Source organism: Pseudorasbora parva, chromosome 17 (assembly GCF_024679245.1).
Source record: "Pseudorasbora parva isolate DD20220531a chromosome 17, ASM2467924v1, whole genome shotgun sequence".
NCBI classification, from domain to species: Eukaryota; Metazoa; Chordata; class Actinopteri; order Cypriniformes; family Gobionidae; genus Pseudorasbora; species Pseudorasbora parva.
In genome coordinates, this window is record NC_090188.1 from 9,446,405 (window position 1) to 9,463,430 (window position 17,026).

Here is a 17,026-nt window from a genome sequence, read left to right on the forward strand (position 1 = left end):
CCACCAGTGCCGACGTTGTTTTTAATGGTCTGGTGGGCAAAGTCGGGGCCTTCAGGGACGATGCCGAGGAAGGCGAGAGATGGCTCGCGAGCGTCTCTTCTACCTTTGGCATCGCCCCATAACCGTAGTGCTTCAGCCCCATGATGTTGCTATAGACCGAAGTCTGAGGGCTGAACACACGGTATGACGCCGGTCTCTTCCATGACTTTGCCACCTCGGTGTGCAAATCATGGAAGAATGGCAGGCCCCGCCTCTGAGGTTCTGAAGCGCGAGCGGGCAGGAATCTTTCATCTAATTTACTAGATCTCTTTCTTCCTGCCTCAGATCTTTCTATGTGCCAGTCAATATTTAGTCTGGCCACAGCTCGCGTTAGAACCTCAACGAGCTCCTCACTCGCAGGGGACTGAAGTGGCGAATCTTCAGTCGCGATGCTCTCAACGTCCACCTCCTCGGAGCTGGATAGTTGGAGCACCGGCGACTCTCTCGGGGGGGAAGAAACCGCAATGCGTGCTTCCAAGCCCCGAGAAGAGCCGCTGGATGGAGCAGGTGAGGGCAGAGATAAGGCAGCGCCCGTCTCAAACCCCTCTGCAACATCCAATTGTGAACCCCACGACTGCAGCCTCCGCTCTGCCTCGGCAGCAGCGGGACCAGAGCCGCGGGGAACACGAGCCGAGGCACCCTCCTCGAAGAGTGCCCGGCAGGAGCGCAGCGTTTTCAGTGGCATACGCTCACAGTGCTCGCAAGCAGCCCCCTCGAGGGCTGCCTGGGCATGCTGCGCTCCCAAGCAGGCAACACAAAGAGAGTGTGTATCCCCACTCGTGATGTAGCGTGGGCAGGGATGTACACACCTCTTGAACTGACTGCTTTCACTCGCCATTTTTCTATCTATTTATTTTCTCTTTTTTGTAAAATATAGGAATATTTAACAAAGGGCGGAAAAACTCTTGCAAATAGACAGACAAAAACACCAAATAGACAGACAGGTTCACACAGATCGCTTGCTGAAGGCTCAGAAGCTAGTTCCTGTTTGTTTTCACGGACGTTTTATAGCTTCCGGTCGATGACGTCATCACGCCGACGATCGATCTTTTTTCCGATGGAATGGTTCTACAGGCGCTTCACGACGCATTAACGCAGAGGCGTTCTCACAGCGTTTCGACGCAGCTCGAGTTCCCCGAAAGGGAAATATGTATTCAACTAGCTTCACCCTTAAGTATTTACAAGTGCTTACTCTGCATTTTATATTACAACAGGTGAAGGGCGAAGGCTGAAGGGACCAGAACAAGACACAGATGATGATTTAGTGAGTATCACTCAAGTTGCAGTAGCAGACATGCACGTTAATTTGTCTCGGTTTTAAACTTGTTGATTTTTTGAACAATCTTTAAAGGGGACCGATTATGCCACTTTTTTACAAGATGTAATATAAGTCTCAGTTGTCCTGTCTATAATGATTGCAGCTCAAAATAACCCACAGATCATTTATTATACCATGTTATAAATGCCACAGTTTTTAGTTGAAGAAAAAACATGCTGTTTTTGTGCATGTATCTTTAAATCCAAATGAGCTGCTGCTCCCCACCCCACTTTCCACAAGAGGGTGGAGTCTACAGCTTATGCCTCCAATACTGTGCTAAAAACGAAAACATCAGTTTAGTTTTAATTATCATCTCTAACCCATTGCAGTTCTTTATCATCATGAAAGTTTATTATCTGCATGCGTTTTAAAGCCATATGAGTGTAACATATGGTTTGCTGAGCACACACATAAGAAGCACACACAGAGAGCTGGATTATAGATGGCGTAGCCCGAGAGTATTAAACTTCTCTATAAAGTTCAGTTTCATGTCTTATTGCGCTTAAATTGTCTGTCAAAAACACACACAAAGTTCACATAAACACAGTCAGTTATGTCTGTGAACCTAAGCAGCAGGGAAAGAAATTGCATGTGTATATTAGATCTGTGTATTAAAGTGAAAGCAGCGTAATATACAGTACCTACTTAGCCTGACGTGGTCATACTCAATTCTAGTCAGAATATGAACCTGAAACTTCTCCATTGGACTGTGATTATGGGGCGTGTTTCAACCAAACCAGGAAAGACCTCAATTGGATAGACCTACAACCAATCAAAGCAACAAAGCGACGCATTGTCAAATGTCAACAGAGCTCAACTGTACTGTGTTGCCAAGTCCACGTTTTTTTTCCGCAGGTTGAAGCGACTATTATGTGATATATAGACCCATGAGTGCGAATTTGAGCAGGCAACCTTGCCAAAATAACACACATTTTACCCCCCAAACACCATTTTTTCTCGGAGAACCCCCCCCGAGAAGCTATTGTATAGCGCAAGTAATTGGCGGGTTTTGTTGTAAAAACTTGGCAACCCTGTGCACGTACGCTGGAATAAATTATCTTAGCCGGTGTTGTAAAAAAAAAAAAAAAAATGTATGATACACAGAGTACTTACCCAACATGATCATCATTTCTGAGAGAAATAGTGAAGGTGAATGCAGATACAAACAAGCTCTCCGTTTAGGATTCGAACAAATATAATCCAAGTCCCTTTGATGACGAGCATGATTACGTTACTGTTTCTCATCTGTCCATCATCGTCTAAAGCCCGCCCTGATGATTTCATTGGTCCGAACAGTTTCTGTTCAGGGATAATTATTCCTCTATGGAGCGAGGCCAGACCGAACTGCCCAACCTAAAAATGTTGTGGGCGGGGCTGAGTTCAGCCGGCATCCAGGCTAGTACCTACTACTATATATGCTGTTAATATGAATCAAACAACAAAAAGAAAAACAGAAAATGTCTCACTGCTCTTGATTGAATTAACAAAAGTAGCTTTAATAAGAATACTTTTCTTGCTTGAATGCTGCTGTTAAATGCACTGACAAGCTCACTCAGGGCGGGGTCTAAGCTAATAGGGCGGAGTCCATCAGTAATTGTGGGCGGGGTCTACACATTTGTGACGTCACATAGGCTAGAATCTGCAAACTGATTATTCTGAAACACTACTTATGATTTATGGGGATTTAAAAAGAGGAGTGGGTGGATTTTTACCATTATAGGGTGGTTGTGTACACCACAGACACCATGTAAAAGTGGGTTTTCCATAATAGGTCCCCTTTAATTTTGTATCTTTAATGTAACAGATATGTCAGGAGCCTGAAGTTTTAGAGGAGGAAAGACCTCGTCCTCAGGGTTCCTCTCCTGTTGAGGAATTCCCCACCACAGAAAAATACGATAAACAGGTATTCACCCACAACACCCTTATCTTAATTTATGATAACCCAAATTCAGAATTTCATAATGCTGTATCTGATCTAACTATTATATTATATAATATATTATATACTAACTATTTTGCCAGGCTGAAGGTGACTTCTATGACTCACCCACCAAGAGTTCCAAAAAAAGCAAAAGGATTGGTTTCGGCTCACTGTTTGACAAGCGTTCCTCTGCCAAGATGAATCAAACAGAGGTCAGACATGCCTAAAGTTCTCTCTACTGAAGAACACAGATGATTAGAAATGTGAATAATGCAAATTATGAACAGATTTCTAAATTAACTTTTGTTTCAGGACATGCAAAATGATCAGTCAGAAATTATAGTGAAAACTGAAAAAGAAGTCTGTGCTGAAGGTTTGGTTGTAAGTGGAGGGGGGAAGGGTGGCATCTTCATCAAGGAAGTAAAACCAGAGTCACCTGCCTCAAAGAATCTAAGTGTTAAAGAAGGTGAGATGTCATAATTATTATAGCACATTACAAAATACAGCTAACTAATCTTTTTACATCCATCCTCATTTGTGTCCTTCCATCTGGCCTTTCAGGTGATCAGATTCTTAGTGCTACAGTATACTTTGATAATGTGTCATATGAAGATGCCCTCCAGATTCTTGAGCATGCTCAACCATATAAAGTGGCATTCTGTCTAAAACGCAAACCACCTCCAAGAACCCAGGAAGATGCTGAGACAATGAGGCCAGATATAACCATTGTAATTATCATACTGTCCATTATATTAAATTAAATAATACCACAGAACTTCTTTTGAGATTTCATTGACCCTATATCCGCTTCAACAATGTTTACAGGGTGAGGAGGCTGAGCGAGAAGAGGAAGGAGGAGAACCAGAAATGAGAGGTCGAAGAAAGATGAAAAAACAACACGATCGCATCTCTTGGCCCAAATTCCCCACCTTTAGCAAAGGTCGTGGGGCACATTTTAAGAGATCTCACAGCACATCAGAAGCAGAAGAACAGAGAAAATTAGAGATGAGTCCACCAACAAGTGACACAGAATCTCCCCTTAAATCTCCATTAAAGTCCCCAGATGAAAAAGAGAAGAAAAAGACACGCAAAATGAAACTTAAGATGAGGATGGCAGGCTGCAGGAGCAAGTCTGTTGAAGAAACCCAAGAAAATGAAGAGGTGCCAACAACAGACAATATGGAGGCCATGGGCGACCAAATTATTATGAATATAGCCGTAGAGCAAGCGCCAGGAACGAATGTGTTAGAGAGCCCTAAAATCTTGAATGAAGCTGAAAAAACTGACTCAACTAAAACAAAGGATGAATATACATTTACAACTTTGCCAGCGACTGAATCATTGCATAAGGTTGAGCTCATCAGTTTGGACACTACTTTAAAGACCACTGATATTACACTTGCTCTTGGAGAGGATGACAAAGAAAGGAGAGAGAAATCGGAACTGAAGGTTAGCATTCCAGGAAAGGATAAATATGAAACAGAAACAGAGAGCCCATTAAAATCCTCCACAAGTGGGATGCGAACTTCGGATACATCAGCATTCGACAATATTATGGACAGTCCTAATGTGATATCACAAATTGAAGCAGTTGGACATGAAGTTGATTCTGATGGCAAACCAATCATTAAAGAGATTTTAGAGAAGACCCAAAAGTCAGGGGAAATGGACATGGACATACCTATAGTTGATGTTTCTCTTGACATGCCAGCTATAGGACCAATAAGCAAATCACCAAAAGCTGGCAGCGACAAGGAAAAGAAAGAAAAAAACATTCTAGAAAGAGAAAGTTACGGGATTCGAACCAGGGGACCAATGGCAGATATAGCCATATCAAAGAGTCCTTTTGCAAACACGGTAAACAGACTAGAATTTACATCATCACACAGTATCACTTTTGAGATTCAACCAAAACACGATGTGTCCTCAACAGACGTGGACACAAAGAAACCAATTACTTCAACACCAGTTATATCCCAGCCAAAATCACATGCTCTGGAAGTGGAAAAAAGCGGGAAGAGTACTGGGGGTACTGACACTGAAGTAACAAAAAAAGCACATTTAGAATCAAGTTTTAAATTACCTAAGATAGATATCTCTGAATTCAACCACGAAGACTTGATAACTATAAGGCAAGGAGACCCAAACAAAGTGCCTCTCGTGAAACGAGAGGAAATTGAGATTCCTGGCATGGAGGACAAAGGATCAAAAGCTAAGCTGAAGTCTCCTAGAATTAAAGAACAAAAAATTGAGAAGATAATAAATATCTCAAAAGCAGAAAAACCCAGAGCTAAGAGAGAAGGACAAGAGTTCAATGTTGAGGATGTAAAGGAAGCAGTATCAAAATTCCCTGCTTTTAAATTACCTGAGAGAGACATCACAGGAGTCCTTGTACAGCGAGAGATCACAATAAAATCAGACAAGACTGGCATGACACCTAAAGGATCCCCTTGTAAAATTTTGAGCATGAGCACAGAAATAAATATCAAGTCGCCTGACACAATGGATAAAGAAGAACAGAGACTTTCTCCTGTTCCAACAAAAGATCACGCCATCTTGTTACCTAAAAGTGAACAATTCCATTTTTATGAAACAGACCAATCAAAAATTATACCAGCAGACCACAAACCCAAAACTGTCAAAATGTTAGCGAGGGATCGGACAAGTACTTCCCCAGATGTAAAATTCAAACTTCCAAAGCGTGAAGACATTGAAATACCAGGAATGGAAGCCAATGAACAATCAGTTCAAATGCAAAAAATCAAAGTAGCCAAAGATACAGACACTCAAGATAAGGCCGTGAAAGATGATAGTGATATCAAAGATGACAAAAAAGGACATGAAAAGAAATCAAAGAAAGCAAAGGTTTCTATGCCTAGTTTTGAGATCAAGACACCAGACATTCACTTCCCAGGAATCACGATTGAATTACCAAAAAAGGCCACATCATCTAAAAGTGATAGTGATGCAGTCAAACAGATGAAAACTGAAGCAAAATTATCTCTTGATGAAGAACATTTAGCTATTAAACAATCTTCTGAAGAAGCAACATTTAAAAAATCTCACAAAAGTGAAAGCTGTGCACCGGAGCATGAAACTAAAAAAGCACACGATAAAGAGGGTGATCAAATGCTCCATCATGACGTTTGCACTGGCATCGTTAAGGAAACCTCAAAACAAGACGCTGAAGGAGAATTGAAGGCTGAAATCAAAAGCAAAGACACAGATTCCTCTCCGCATAAAATGAAGATGCCTAAATTTAAAATGCCCAAAATGGGTGGGAAATCAATGAAGGGAACAACTGAAGTCACTACAAAAGAGGAACAAGACATAATAGAGGTTTTATTAGATTCTGAGAAGAGAACATCTGATACTGATCCCAAAGCATATAGTTCAGAAACAGATAAGAATTGGAGCAAATTAAAAATGCCAAGCATAGATGTTTCTGTTCCAAAAATAAAAATCCCAAAGACAGAGGGAAAATCAAAGCAGGAGGAAACTGGGCTCTCAACGCCTGAAATTGATGCAGGTGTTGAATTTAGCAAAGACCACATTTCCAGCGAGACTACACAAAAGCCTACAAAAGAAAGGGCTGGAAAAGTTGACATGAAGGTTGAGGCTATAGAGGACGCTCAAGAGGAGAGTGGATTTACACTGATCAGGTTTGGCATCTCATTGCCAAAAGAGAAAACAGAAGAAGCTGGTCTGTTACCAGAGGAATCTAAAAAGTCTGTCATCAAGGTTAGTGAAAAAACTGAAGAGGAGCCATCTGACCTACCACAAGCTGAAATAAAAGAAACAGAGTCTAAAATGAAGAAAAGGAAAATATCCTTTCCCAAATTTGGATTCTCTAAATCAGATACTAAAGTATCTGATGCCGACAGAACTCTTCCACCTGCACAAGGCTCATTAACGGGTGCAGATGAGACAGAAGTAGATGTTGAAAGTAAGACCACAGACATAGAAGCTGAGTTCAAGGATTCAACAGATTCTCCCACAAAATTTAGACTTCCCACAATTAAACTTCCCAAATGTGGAGTTTCCTTTCCAAAGACAACTGATGCTGGGGCTGATATTAAAATGCCTGAAGTTAGCACAGATGAAACTACAAAGGATGTTGCATTGCCAGAAGTTAAATTATCAGTAGAATCTACAGCTCTATCTGATAGAAAAGGCCTGGAGATGACTCACAGTGTATCCAAACCTGAAGTTGACTTGACTCTAATTGAGGGAAAAACAGAAATCAAAGGTATTAGCATTCCAAAAGTAGATGATTTTCAGAAAAAATACAAAAAATCATCTGAAGATATTTCATTTTCTAAACCAGAGGTTGATGCAAGTATGACTGATCAAGGTATTAAAGAAATTCCAGATGTTGAGTTTTCAAAACCAGACATCAAAACTGCAGAAATTGATGTCAGTCTTCCACAGGTTGGTTTAACCATTCCAGAATTTTCTGTGGAAATAAAAGAGCCAGATGTGAACTGCACAATTTCAAAGGATGATGCTGAACATAAAGATCTAACAACTGGTGGTTCACCAGTAAAGTTTAAACTCCCCTCTGTCAACTTACCAAAATTTGGTGGGAAATCATCCAAGGTAGTGAAAGACATGCCCTTTGTAGATATAGATATTAAAGAACATGATGTTAGCTTTCCAGAAACACAAATAAGCACAAAACTAAAAGATGATGCACAATCAAGTGATGCCAAGGATTTTTTTGTGACTACAAAAGGTCAATGTGTTAGTGTAGACAAGGAGGTTACGGTTACAATGCCAAAATTTGGCATTAGCCTTCCAAAGGTTGACGCCTGCAAGCCAGCTGATAGTATGGACAAAGAAGTATCAATTATAGACACCACAAAATCAAATGCAGAGTCTGACCAGGCTGAGAAAGGTCTAAGATCTCCAACAAAAAGTAAACTTTCCACAATTACATTTCCTAAATGTGGTATCCAATTTCCAAAACCAACAGATGCAAACTTTGACAATCAAATACCTGAATTCACCACAGATGAATCTACCATGGAAATTAAAATGTCAGAAACCAAACTGTCTGGAGAACTGCCATCATTACCTGAAATGAAAACCCCACAAGTTATTCTCAGTATTTCAAAACCTGAAGTGGATGTATCTACACCAGAGGTAGAAATGGCTTTTGATGCACACTGTGAAAAGAAAAAAGAAATGGAACTGTCTCCAAACCTCGCATTTTCTAAACCAGAGGTTAACATAAGCCTTGTTGGTCATAGTCTTGATCAAGAAGCAGCTAGAGAAGGTTTGAAAGTGCAAGCTGAGAAACTTGAGATGGGAGTCAAAGTTCCTTCAGGTACAGTAGATGTAGTCATCCCGGAGGCTAAAGAAAAAGAAAAAATTAAAAAACGTAAAATGTCATTTCCAAAATTTGGATTTTCCAAATCTGACACTAAGATCCTTGATGCTGACACAAGTCTTCAAAAAGAAGGAATATCTGTGCCAGAAACTGCGATCAAAGAGACTGAGATGACAATTCCTGCTGCAGAGGTTGAAGTCCAGGTGAAAAACAAAAGCGCTTCTGGTTCTCCATCTAAATTCAAGCTTCCAACAATTTCTCTCCCTAAATATGAAATTTCCATTTCAAAGACTGGAAAAGAATCAAAGACTGATGCACAGTCAGATATAAAGGCAACATCAACAGTTGCATACCAAGATACACATATAGGTACAGAAGATATAGAACCATCAAAATCAACTTTCGAAACCCTACCGGTGGATACTGAAATAATGATTCCAGACACCGAGTCTGGAGGTCAAGGGGGCAGATTTATGATGCCCAAATTTGAATTTTCATTTCCAAAGCTAAAAGGACCAGAATTTAAAAAGGATGCATCAAGAACAGATATAGAAACACCAGAGGCTACACTGAAACATGACATTGAGAGTGCTGAGGGAAAAGCAGACATACCTGAGGCTTCTTTGAAAATGGAGGTAACGATGAAAAAGCCAAAAGTGTCAAGCTCAGAGCATGGATTTTCTGAACAAGACATTAAAGCTCCAGAAGTTAATGTAGAGAGAGGTGATATATCTATGGCAGAAGGTGAAGTGGATGTTAATCTTGAGTCTGACTTAAAAGATGATTCAACCACTGGAGGGTCACCGTTCAAATTCAAGCTTCCTACTTTCAAACTACCCAAATTCGGAAGTTCATCTTCCAAAGTAAAATCTGAAATAAAAGATTTGAGGGGGGAGGAAATTAATTTGGAGGCTGAAGATATATTTACGTCGGACGTAAAACTTGACTTTAATGTGCCCAGTCAAGAGCTGGTGAAACCCTCAATCAGTGTTGATCAGCCAAAGGGCGACACTGGAGCTCAATACATGCTGTCAAGGGCCGAAGTTGATATTTCTTTACCAGAGACAAAACTCGGGGAACTGTCAGCTGAAGCGGAAGTACCAAAAGCTAAAATAGAAAGCAAAAAAGATCAAGAGGTTGATCCAAAAGACCCAAGTGTAAAAATTAAAAGGCAAGGTTTTTCATTTCCTAAATTCGGATTTTCTAAACCAGATGTCAAGGCCCCAGAGACTGATGTCAATCTTGCACATACCTCTGAACCAGAAGGTGATGTGACAATAAAAGAAAAAAGTATGAATATCACAGTGTTAAATTTTGAGGATGAGCAAAAAGATTCAACAACTGTTGGTGCCACAACAACATTTAACCTCCCCTCAATCAACTTACCAAAGATCGGAGGACAAGCTATGAAAGAAGAGAAAACTTTGCCAGATGTAGATATAGCTGTTAAAGAACCTGAGTATACACAAATAAAAATATCAGGTGAAGCCCCATCAGTTGATATAAAGGGACCTCATCTAGCTACAGAAAGTAAAGCTGTAAGTGTGGACTTAAAGGTTGAAGATCTTGAACTTGGAGGACAGGAGGGGAAGCTTAAGATGCCAAAGTTTGGTATTGACCTTCCTAAAGGAAAAGGGTTCGATTTAAGTGCAAAGACAGAGGATATAGCTGATTTTGATCTTAAAAAAACAGAGATAACCATTGAGGGAAAAATTAATCCACCAGAACATCATTCTAAAGGCCTAGATGTGCAGATAAAGACACTACCTGCATTTGGGGTTTCAAAACCAGAAGCCCCTAGGGATGATGTAAGTATACAAAAAACTGATATCCCCATACCAGAAGGCAGTATGGACCTAGAAGAAGCAAATATGGACATTGAAGTGTCAAAGATGGAGTCTGAACAGAAGGGTTCAACATTTTTTGGATCTCCAACAAAGTTTAAACTCCCTTCCTTCAACTTCCCAAAATTTGGTGTCAAATCACAAAAAGGAGCATTAGACATTAATGTAACCGATTCCGAACTAGAGGGAACCAATATTAAAAGTGATATTTCTAAACCTGACGTCAAATTAGAAGTACAGCCACCCAATAATGAATTTAAAGTTGAAAAGAGTGCAGACATGCCTGAGGTGGATTCCAAAGAACTGCAAGTAAAAGTAAAGAGACCAAGCTTTTCATTTCCTAAGTTTGGGTTTTCCAAACCAAACACTGAAACTCCAGAAGTTGATATCAGTGTACAAAAGGTTGAAGTATCCATACCAGAAGGCAATGCACCTGTAATAGAACAAACCGCAGAAGTTACATCTCCAGGAAGGGAAGCTGAACAGAAAGATCTAACAATTGTAAGTTCCCCAACCAAATTTAAAATGCCAGAAATTAATCTGCCAAAATTTGGAGTCAAAAGTTCAAAAAGTACACCATCAGAAGATAAGGACATCAAAGGAAAAGACATGACTGTGCATGAACCAGACATCAAGGTGTCAGGACAAATACCAAAAATTGAAAAAGAGGTCGATATACGTGCCACAATAAAAGAAACTGATGTTCATCTAACAGAAGGTAAGGTAATACTACCCCAACCTGATATTGATGTTCAAGTCATATCCTTTGAAGGCAAAGTGGATATACCTGAAGGTGACTTAAAAGGGCTTGATGTGAAATTAAAGAAGCCAAGCTTTTCATTTCCAAAATTTGGTTTCTCAAAGCCAGATATTAAGGGGCATGATGTTGATCATGGCAGTCAACCAAAGGAAAATTTGTCTATGCAAGAGGGCACCATACCTGTTAAAGACCAAGAAGCAGAAATTACCTCCACCGATGAAATGAACAAACAAGAAGATTCAACTCATACAAAATTTAAGCTCCCAAAGTTTGGACTCAAATATCCAAAGGCCACATCAGACATTCCAGCAGCTGAAGTAGATATCAAAGAACCCGAAATCAGTTTCTCTAAAAAAGGAGATGTACAAACCACTGATACAGAAACAACCATAGATATTAAGGGGCCTACTGTTAATGTGGACATTAAGGTCAAAGAAATGGACATTGATGGGACAGGGAGTAAGTTTAAGCTGCCAAAATTTGGAATTGGCATGCAAAAAGTAAAGACAATAGAGACAGATGGTAAAGAAATAAATACAGAGTCTGGCTTACTATGTGAAGAAAAAGTTCATGTACAACAGCCTGATGTTGCAATTCAAAATGCGAACTTTGAGGGGGAAACAGATAAAGTGGATTCCAAAGGGCTGAAAGTGAAACTTCCCAAAATGGGATTTTCTAAACCAGACCTCAAGTCTCCTGAAGTTGATGCAAGTCTACCCAAAGTTGATATGGGCACATCACTGGGAAATGTGGATGTTTCAGAGCAATCTGTAGATATTAAAGTACCAGAAGAACAACCTGATTTGAAAGAGGACACTTTTGGCTCTCCAACAAGATTTAAACTTCCAACAATTCATTTCCCAAAATTTGGAATAAAAACATCAAAAGACAAGGTGGATATTCCTACAGCAAATGTGGACATCGATGAAGTTAGCCTTCCAGACAAGAAGTTTAACATGTCAGGAGAAGTAGCAAGTGTTGACATGAAAGAGCCAACAATAAATGTTGAGGTTCCATCCATTGAGATGAACATTAAGGGAAGCGATAAAGAACAGCGAGAGAGCAAATTTAAGCTTCCAAAATTTGGAATTGCTCTCCCAACAACTAAAGGTCCTGACAGTGACCAAGGGCTCAAGAAAGCTCTGACTGAAACAGAAATGAAAATGTCAGGAGATGTACTAACTACAGACAAGAAAGAACTAAAGTTGCCCAAAGGATCAGTGGAAGTGGATATGCAAGCCTGTGAAATGACAACAGACATTTCACTAAAGGGCACTACAGAAATGGGAGAAAGTGAGAGTGATGGCAAAATTGAAATAGCAAGTCCACAATTTGCCTCTCCAACAAAATTCAAACTCCCAGGTATAAAATTACCTACATTTGGAATTTCCACTCCAAATGTCACTAGTGATGCTCCTGATTCTGACATCAAGGAAATTAAAGTCAGTTCAGCCGATTTTGAGATAGCTACATCAAAAGTTGATCAATCAGATGACATCAAACGTAAAACTTCAGAGATTGAACCCCCATCTATTGATATCAACATAAAAGCAAAAGAGATTAATCAAGAGGGACAGGAAACAAAATTTAAACTTCCAAAATTTGGGATATCATTACCCAAAGTAAAAGGTCCTGAGATAACAGTAACTGCAAAAGAAGTAAAAACAGGAACACCTGAAATTGGGAAAACTGAAAATAAAATTGCAGCAGATGGTGCAAGTCTCCCAAAAGTAGACATGGATTTAGAGGGAAGTTCCAGCCTTGAAAAAACTGAGGTAGAGACAGAGTTGAAAGATGATACAGTTGTTGTTTCAGGTTCTCCAAGTAAATTCAAAATGCCTTCTTTTAAAATGCCAAAATTTGGATTTTCACCTAAAAAAACATCTGATGCAAAAGGAAAAGACGCAGAAGTAGATGTACCAGACACTAAAACTGATCTTAATGTTAAAGACAAGCCTATACAAGTAGAAGTGTCCAAAGACATACACAGAGAGGGTGAGATAAAAGAAACCACTGAACAACCTCCAGAGGTTGCTGCAAAAAAAATGGAGGGTGACAAAGGCTCCCCAAGTAAATTCAAACTTCCTACTATAAAAATGCCAACGTTTGGCCTTTCAAGAACAAAATCTCCAGATGGAGAAGATGACATAACCATAAATGCTAATGTCCCAGACGTTAAATCAGAACCAAAACAGGATTCTCAAGGACCTGCAAAGTCACCCAGATTTACAATGCCTAGACTAGAGGATGTTCTCAGTGGCTTTGAGGTTGAATTTAATGTTCCAACAATAGAGGAAATTGAAGCACAAGTGGACAAACCATCTGTTAAGCAGGATCAAGAGGCTGGAGAAAAGGTTGAGGAAGCAGCAGAACATAAGGACAAAGGAGCGCAGGAGAAATCTAAATTTAAATTTAAATTCCCAAAATTAGGATTCAGCCAGTCCTCAGATGAAGGTGACAAGTTAGTTGATGCTAAGATTGAAGAAAGTGAAAAACATCTGGAGGCATCAACAGATCAGAAATCAGCTGTTAGCAAAGAACAATCAAAAACTGAAAAAGGAAGCTGGTTCAAGTTCTCATTTTCTTCTCCAACCAAAACTACAAAATCTGACGAGAAAGAACAAATAATCCAACCACCTCAAGAGGCTGAGAAGTCTGATGATGTGGAGAAAGAATCCAGCAAAGTACACGAGGAACCTGAGAAGAGCTTGCTCAGCGAGGCTGTGGAGGAGAACATTAGCCCAACATTATCACTAAGGTCATCTGAAGCTTTTGCAGATATAAGTTCCACAGTAACCACTGAGCTGTTCGGCCTGTCACAAACCTCTCCAACAAAAGTTAAAGTGAAATATGCTGAACCCACTGCCACCGTTGGGGTCAACGATGTACAAAGTAATGTTGTGACTTCCACAGCCAGATGTGAACTGATATCAATGGAGCCTCACCAGCCAGAAAAAGTCAACATCCCATTCTCATCAGATATGTCCTCAGCCTCACTGGACACTCTGAAACAGATGTCAGGGGAAATTCATGTCATCACATCGAACATACAAGCTATACCAGACACACAGCAAGCAGCAATCCTTACTCATTTAGATGCCCATGGAATTCACACCTCACCATTACAGGTAACACTAGGCTCAGACTCAGTGTTGACAGTGGAGGAAACCAGAGTGCAAAGTGGGAAGCAAACATTGGTGGAAAAGCATGTTGTGAAAGAAACATTACATGATGATAAAGAGACAATAATTGTGACACAGAGAACACGTGTATTTGAAGGAGACTCCGCAGAACCCATTTCTGATGAGACAGCTTCCTCTATTCGTAGGCTGCGAGACACGGTACACACTGAGAAAATGAGGTTTTTCGACAATGTACCAACAACTGAAGAGGTCACAATAGTGAGCTATGAAACATCTCTAAGACACATGGATTCCTCTACAGATGAGAATGGGGGGAAATAAACATGATATATGGCTGAGTTGATTTTATGCTTTTGAATGTATGTTTCAGTGTTCTCTTATATAAACATATAAGCCAGCTGAATTGTAATGCTAATTAAGTCAAATTAATGAACATATCAAAGAGTATTGTTTAGCTAATGGAGATTTTAAGCTTAAAAGACTTATTATAGATATATATATATCCACTGGACAAATTATATATGTACAAGGAATAATAGGAAAAACAAAATATTATATAATTTGATGTGTGGGATGTCAGTGCACTTTACTGTTATCTTGGGAAATTGTTTACAGTGCAAACTTAGTCATATTCATGCAAATAGATATATTCACTAATAAAATTAATTATAAAGTTGGTGTAGCTTTTAAAGACTGTTGACAGTATCACATATCGAGGCATTTTTTTTCTTCGAGGTCATCTATAATTGCATATAAAATCTGTGTTTCTGCAGCCTTGACAATAAATGAAAGCAATTGTGTAAATATGTTTTATTCACCTCAAATCTCCATTATCTTTGTTAGCTTATGACAAGAGCGTCTGCACCTACCTATGATGGATCAATGGATTTGCAAAATATTTTAAAATACAATAAGTTTCTCGATACGAAATGGCTTTCATTTTAACATGTTTAGTCAAAGAAATCAAATTAATGTTGTAAGAGAAACACTTAAACTGGTCACTGCAAAATAAATAAAAAGTGAAATTATGTTTCATGTCTCTGATTTAAAAACAACATAAGCACACATTTGAGCAGACTGAGAGATAGATCACCTGGCTTTTAGAAATTTGAATAGCAAATGTGAATCTCGTGTATAACTAATCGATTCTCAAAATACTATAGTTTAAAGATCAATAATAAGTGTAGAGCCAAGAACCAGAGTTGGAATAATCTACAGAGTAAAGTCAAAAAGGCTGATGCAAACATCTGTTGACATTTAAAATAATATATCGCAGTCAACCTACACTATGCCTATAATTATGTGATTCTCCAGGAGTGAAATTCTCGTAATTAAAAAATAAATAAAAATTAATTAGCTATAAGAGAGGACATAAATCAACCAGGGCTGTGCATCCCAAAGCCTACTGGTTGCAAGTTACGTTGTTAAAAAACACAATTTAGTGGAACTTGCAACCGTAGTTGGCTAACAATGCTTTTAGGAAACACCGCAGATATACTGTCTGATAATCATGTTATTGAATTAATGAACCATGATGGTATATTGGCTAGCTAGACAGCTGGTGCTAACTTGAGGTAATTCTTTAAATATTAAGTCAAAATATTATATTAAAACAACTAGCTAAATTACATTTGATGGAAAAACAAAAGGATGTGATGTTCAGAATATGGTACTACAGTAATTATAATGGAGCAGCTAAAGGATAAATTCTGAAAATATAATATTTTCCTTAATAACATGTTCTCCTTAACTACAAGCCTTACTAATCTCATATCATATAACTGTGATGTTGTGCAAAACAGCTTTAAAACACCTTTTTTTCTTACTTTAACATGAAATCTGCTTTCTCTCAGGAACGTCACCAGTATAAGCTTCACAGTGAATACTTCTACATCACTCTCAGCAACATAGTACATGCAACAACAAAAACAAATCTTGACTTTATCTACTGGTTAATCTACTGGTTATTTTCTCCCACTCTTCTGAACGGATACACACGGTTCTTTTTTTAATTAATCTGTCAAACCAACGGCTTCTCACTCAGTAAATGTAGATAAATAGGAGAGTTGTGATATACCCAAGTGTTCACTTAATAGATGTTTGGTTTGAAAAACAAACCACTACTTCAAACAGCTTAAATGTAAAAAAATAAAAAAATAAAAATAAAATAAAAAACCTGTCTACACTTTTGCCACTGAGTGATATACAGTATGTTCTCCTGCTGAGGCGATGCTCTGAAATTAAATGTGTGCATTCTTGTGGTTGCTTAGATATTGGAATTACACCAGCATTTGGTCTGTACTACAGCAGTTTGTTTGTAAAACTCAACAAAGCAATAGTCAGCCTGTTAGTAGTCATTAAAAGACGTACTACTAAGGGTCTTGAGAATAAAATGCTTTATAAGGGATTGCAATTTCTGTGTGGGGGATACAACACAAAATCACATTTATTACTTATGAGTGTTACAATATTATATTGACACACCTTTCTTTTCTTTTCATCTGAATTTACTAGGAACAATAAAAAACTACTAAATACAGCTTTTTAATAAAACTGAAACTTTTTTTGACTGATTGACAAAAGCAGACAGCAGGTTCAGAATTAAAATGACAGCCTAATAGTAAGTGCATTGCAAGAAACAAATAAAAAAACAGGCAATCAAAAATCTC

At 38.9% G+C, this 17,026-nt stretch overlaps 1 protein-coding gene across 2 annotated transcripts in view; it reads left to right on the forward strand.

Moving 5' to 3' along the window:
• The window catches only part of LOC137044792 (neuroblast differentiation-associated protein AHNAK-like), a 30,271-nt gene extending 14,884 nt beyond the window's left edge, over positions 1 to 15,387 (forward strand). The window contains exons 2-7 of one of the 2 annotated variants that reach the window (XM_067421070.1): positions 1,254 to 1,303; positions 3,162 to 3,260; positions 3,380 to 3,490; positions 3,591 to 3,744; positions 3,840 to 4,006; positions 4,104 to 15,387. In XM_067421070.1, coding sequence (XP_067277171.1) covers positions 1,254 to 1,303; positions 3,162 to 3,260; positions 3,380 to 3,490; positions 3,591 to 3,744; positions 3,840 to 4,006; positions 4,104 to 14,678 — 11,156 coding nt within the window. In that variant the 3' untranslated portion in view covers positions 14,679 to 15,387. The remainder of the gene's footprint in view (positions 1 to 1,253; positions 1,304 to 3,161; positions 3,261 to 3,379; positions 3,491 to 3,590; positions 3,745 to 3,839; positions 4,007 to 4,103) is intronic. The other variant, XM_067421071.1, reaches the window with a different exon arrangement.
• Positions 15,388 to 17,026: the final 1,639 nt, after the last annotated feature.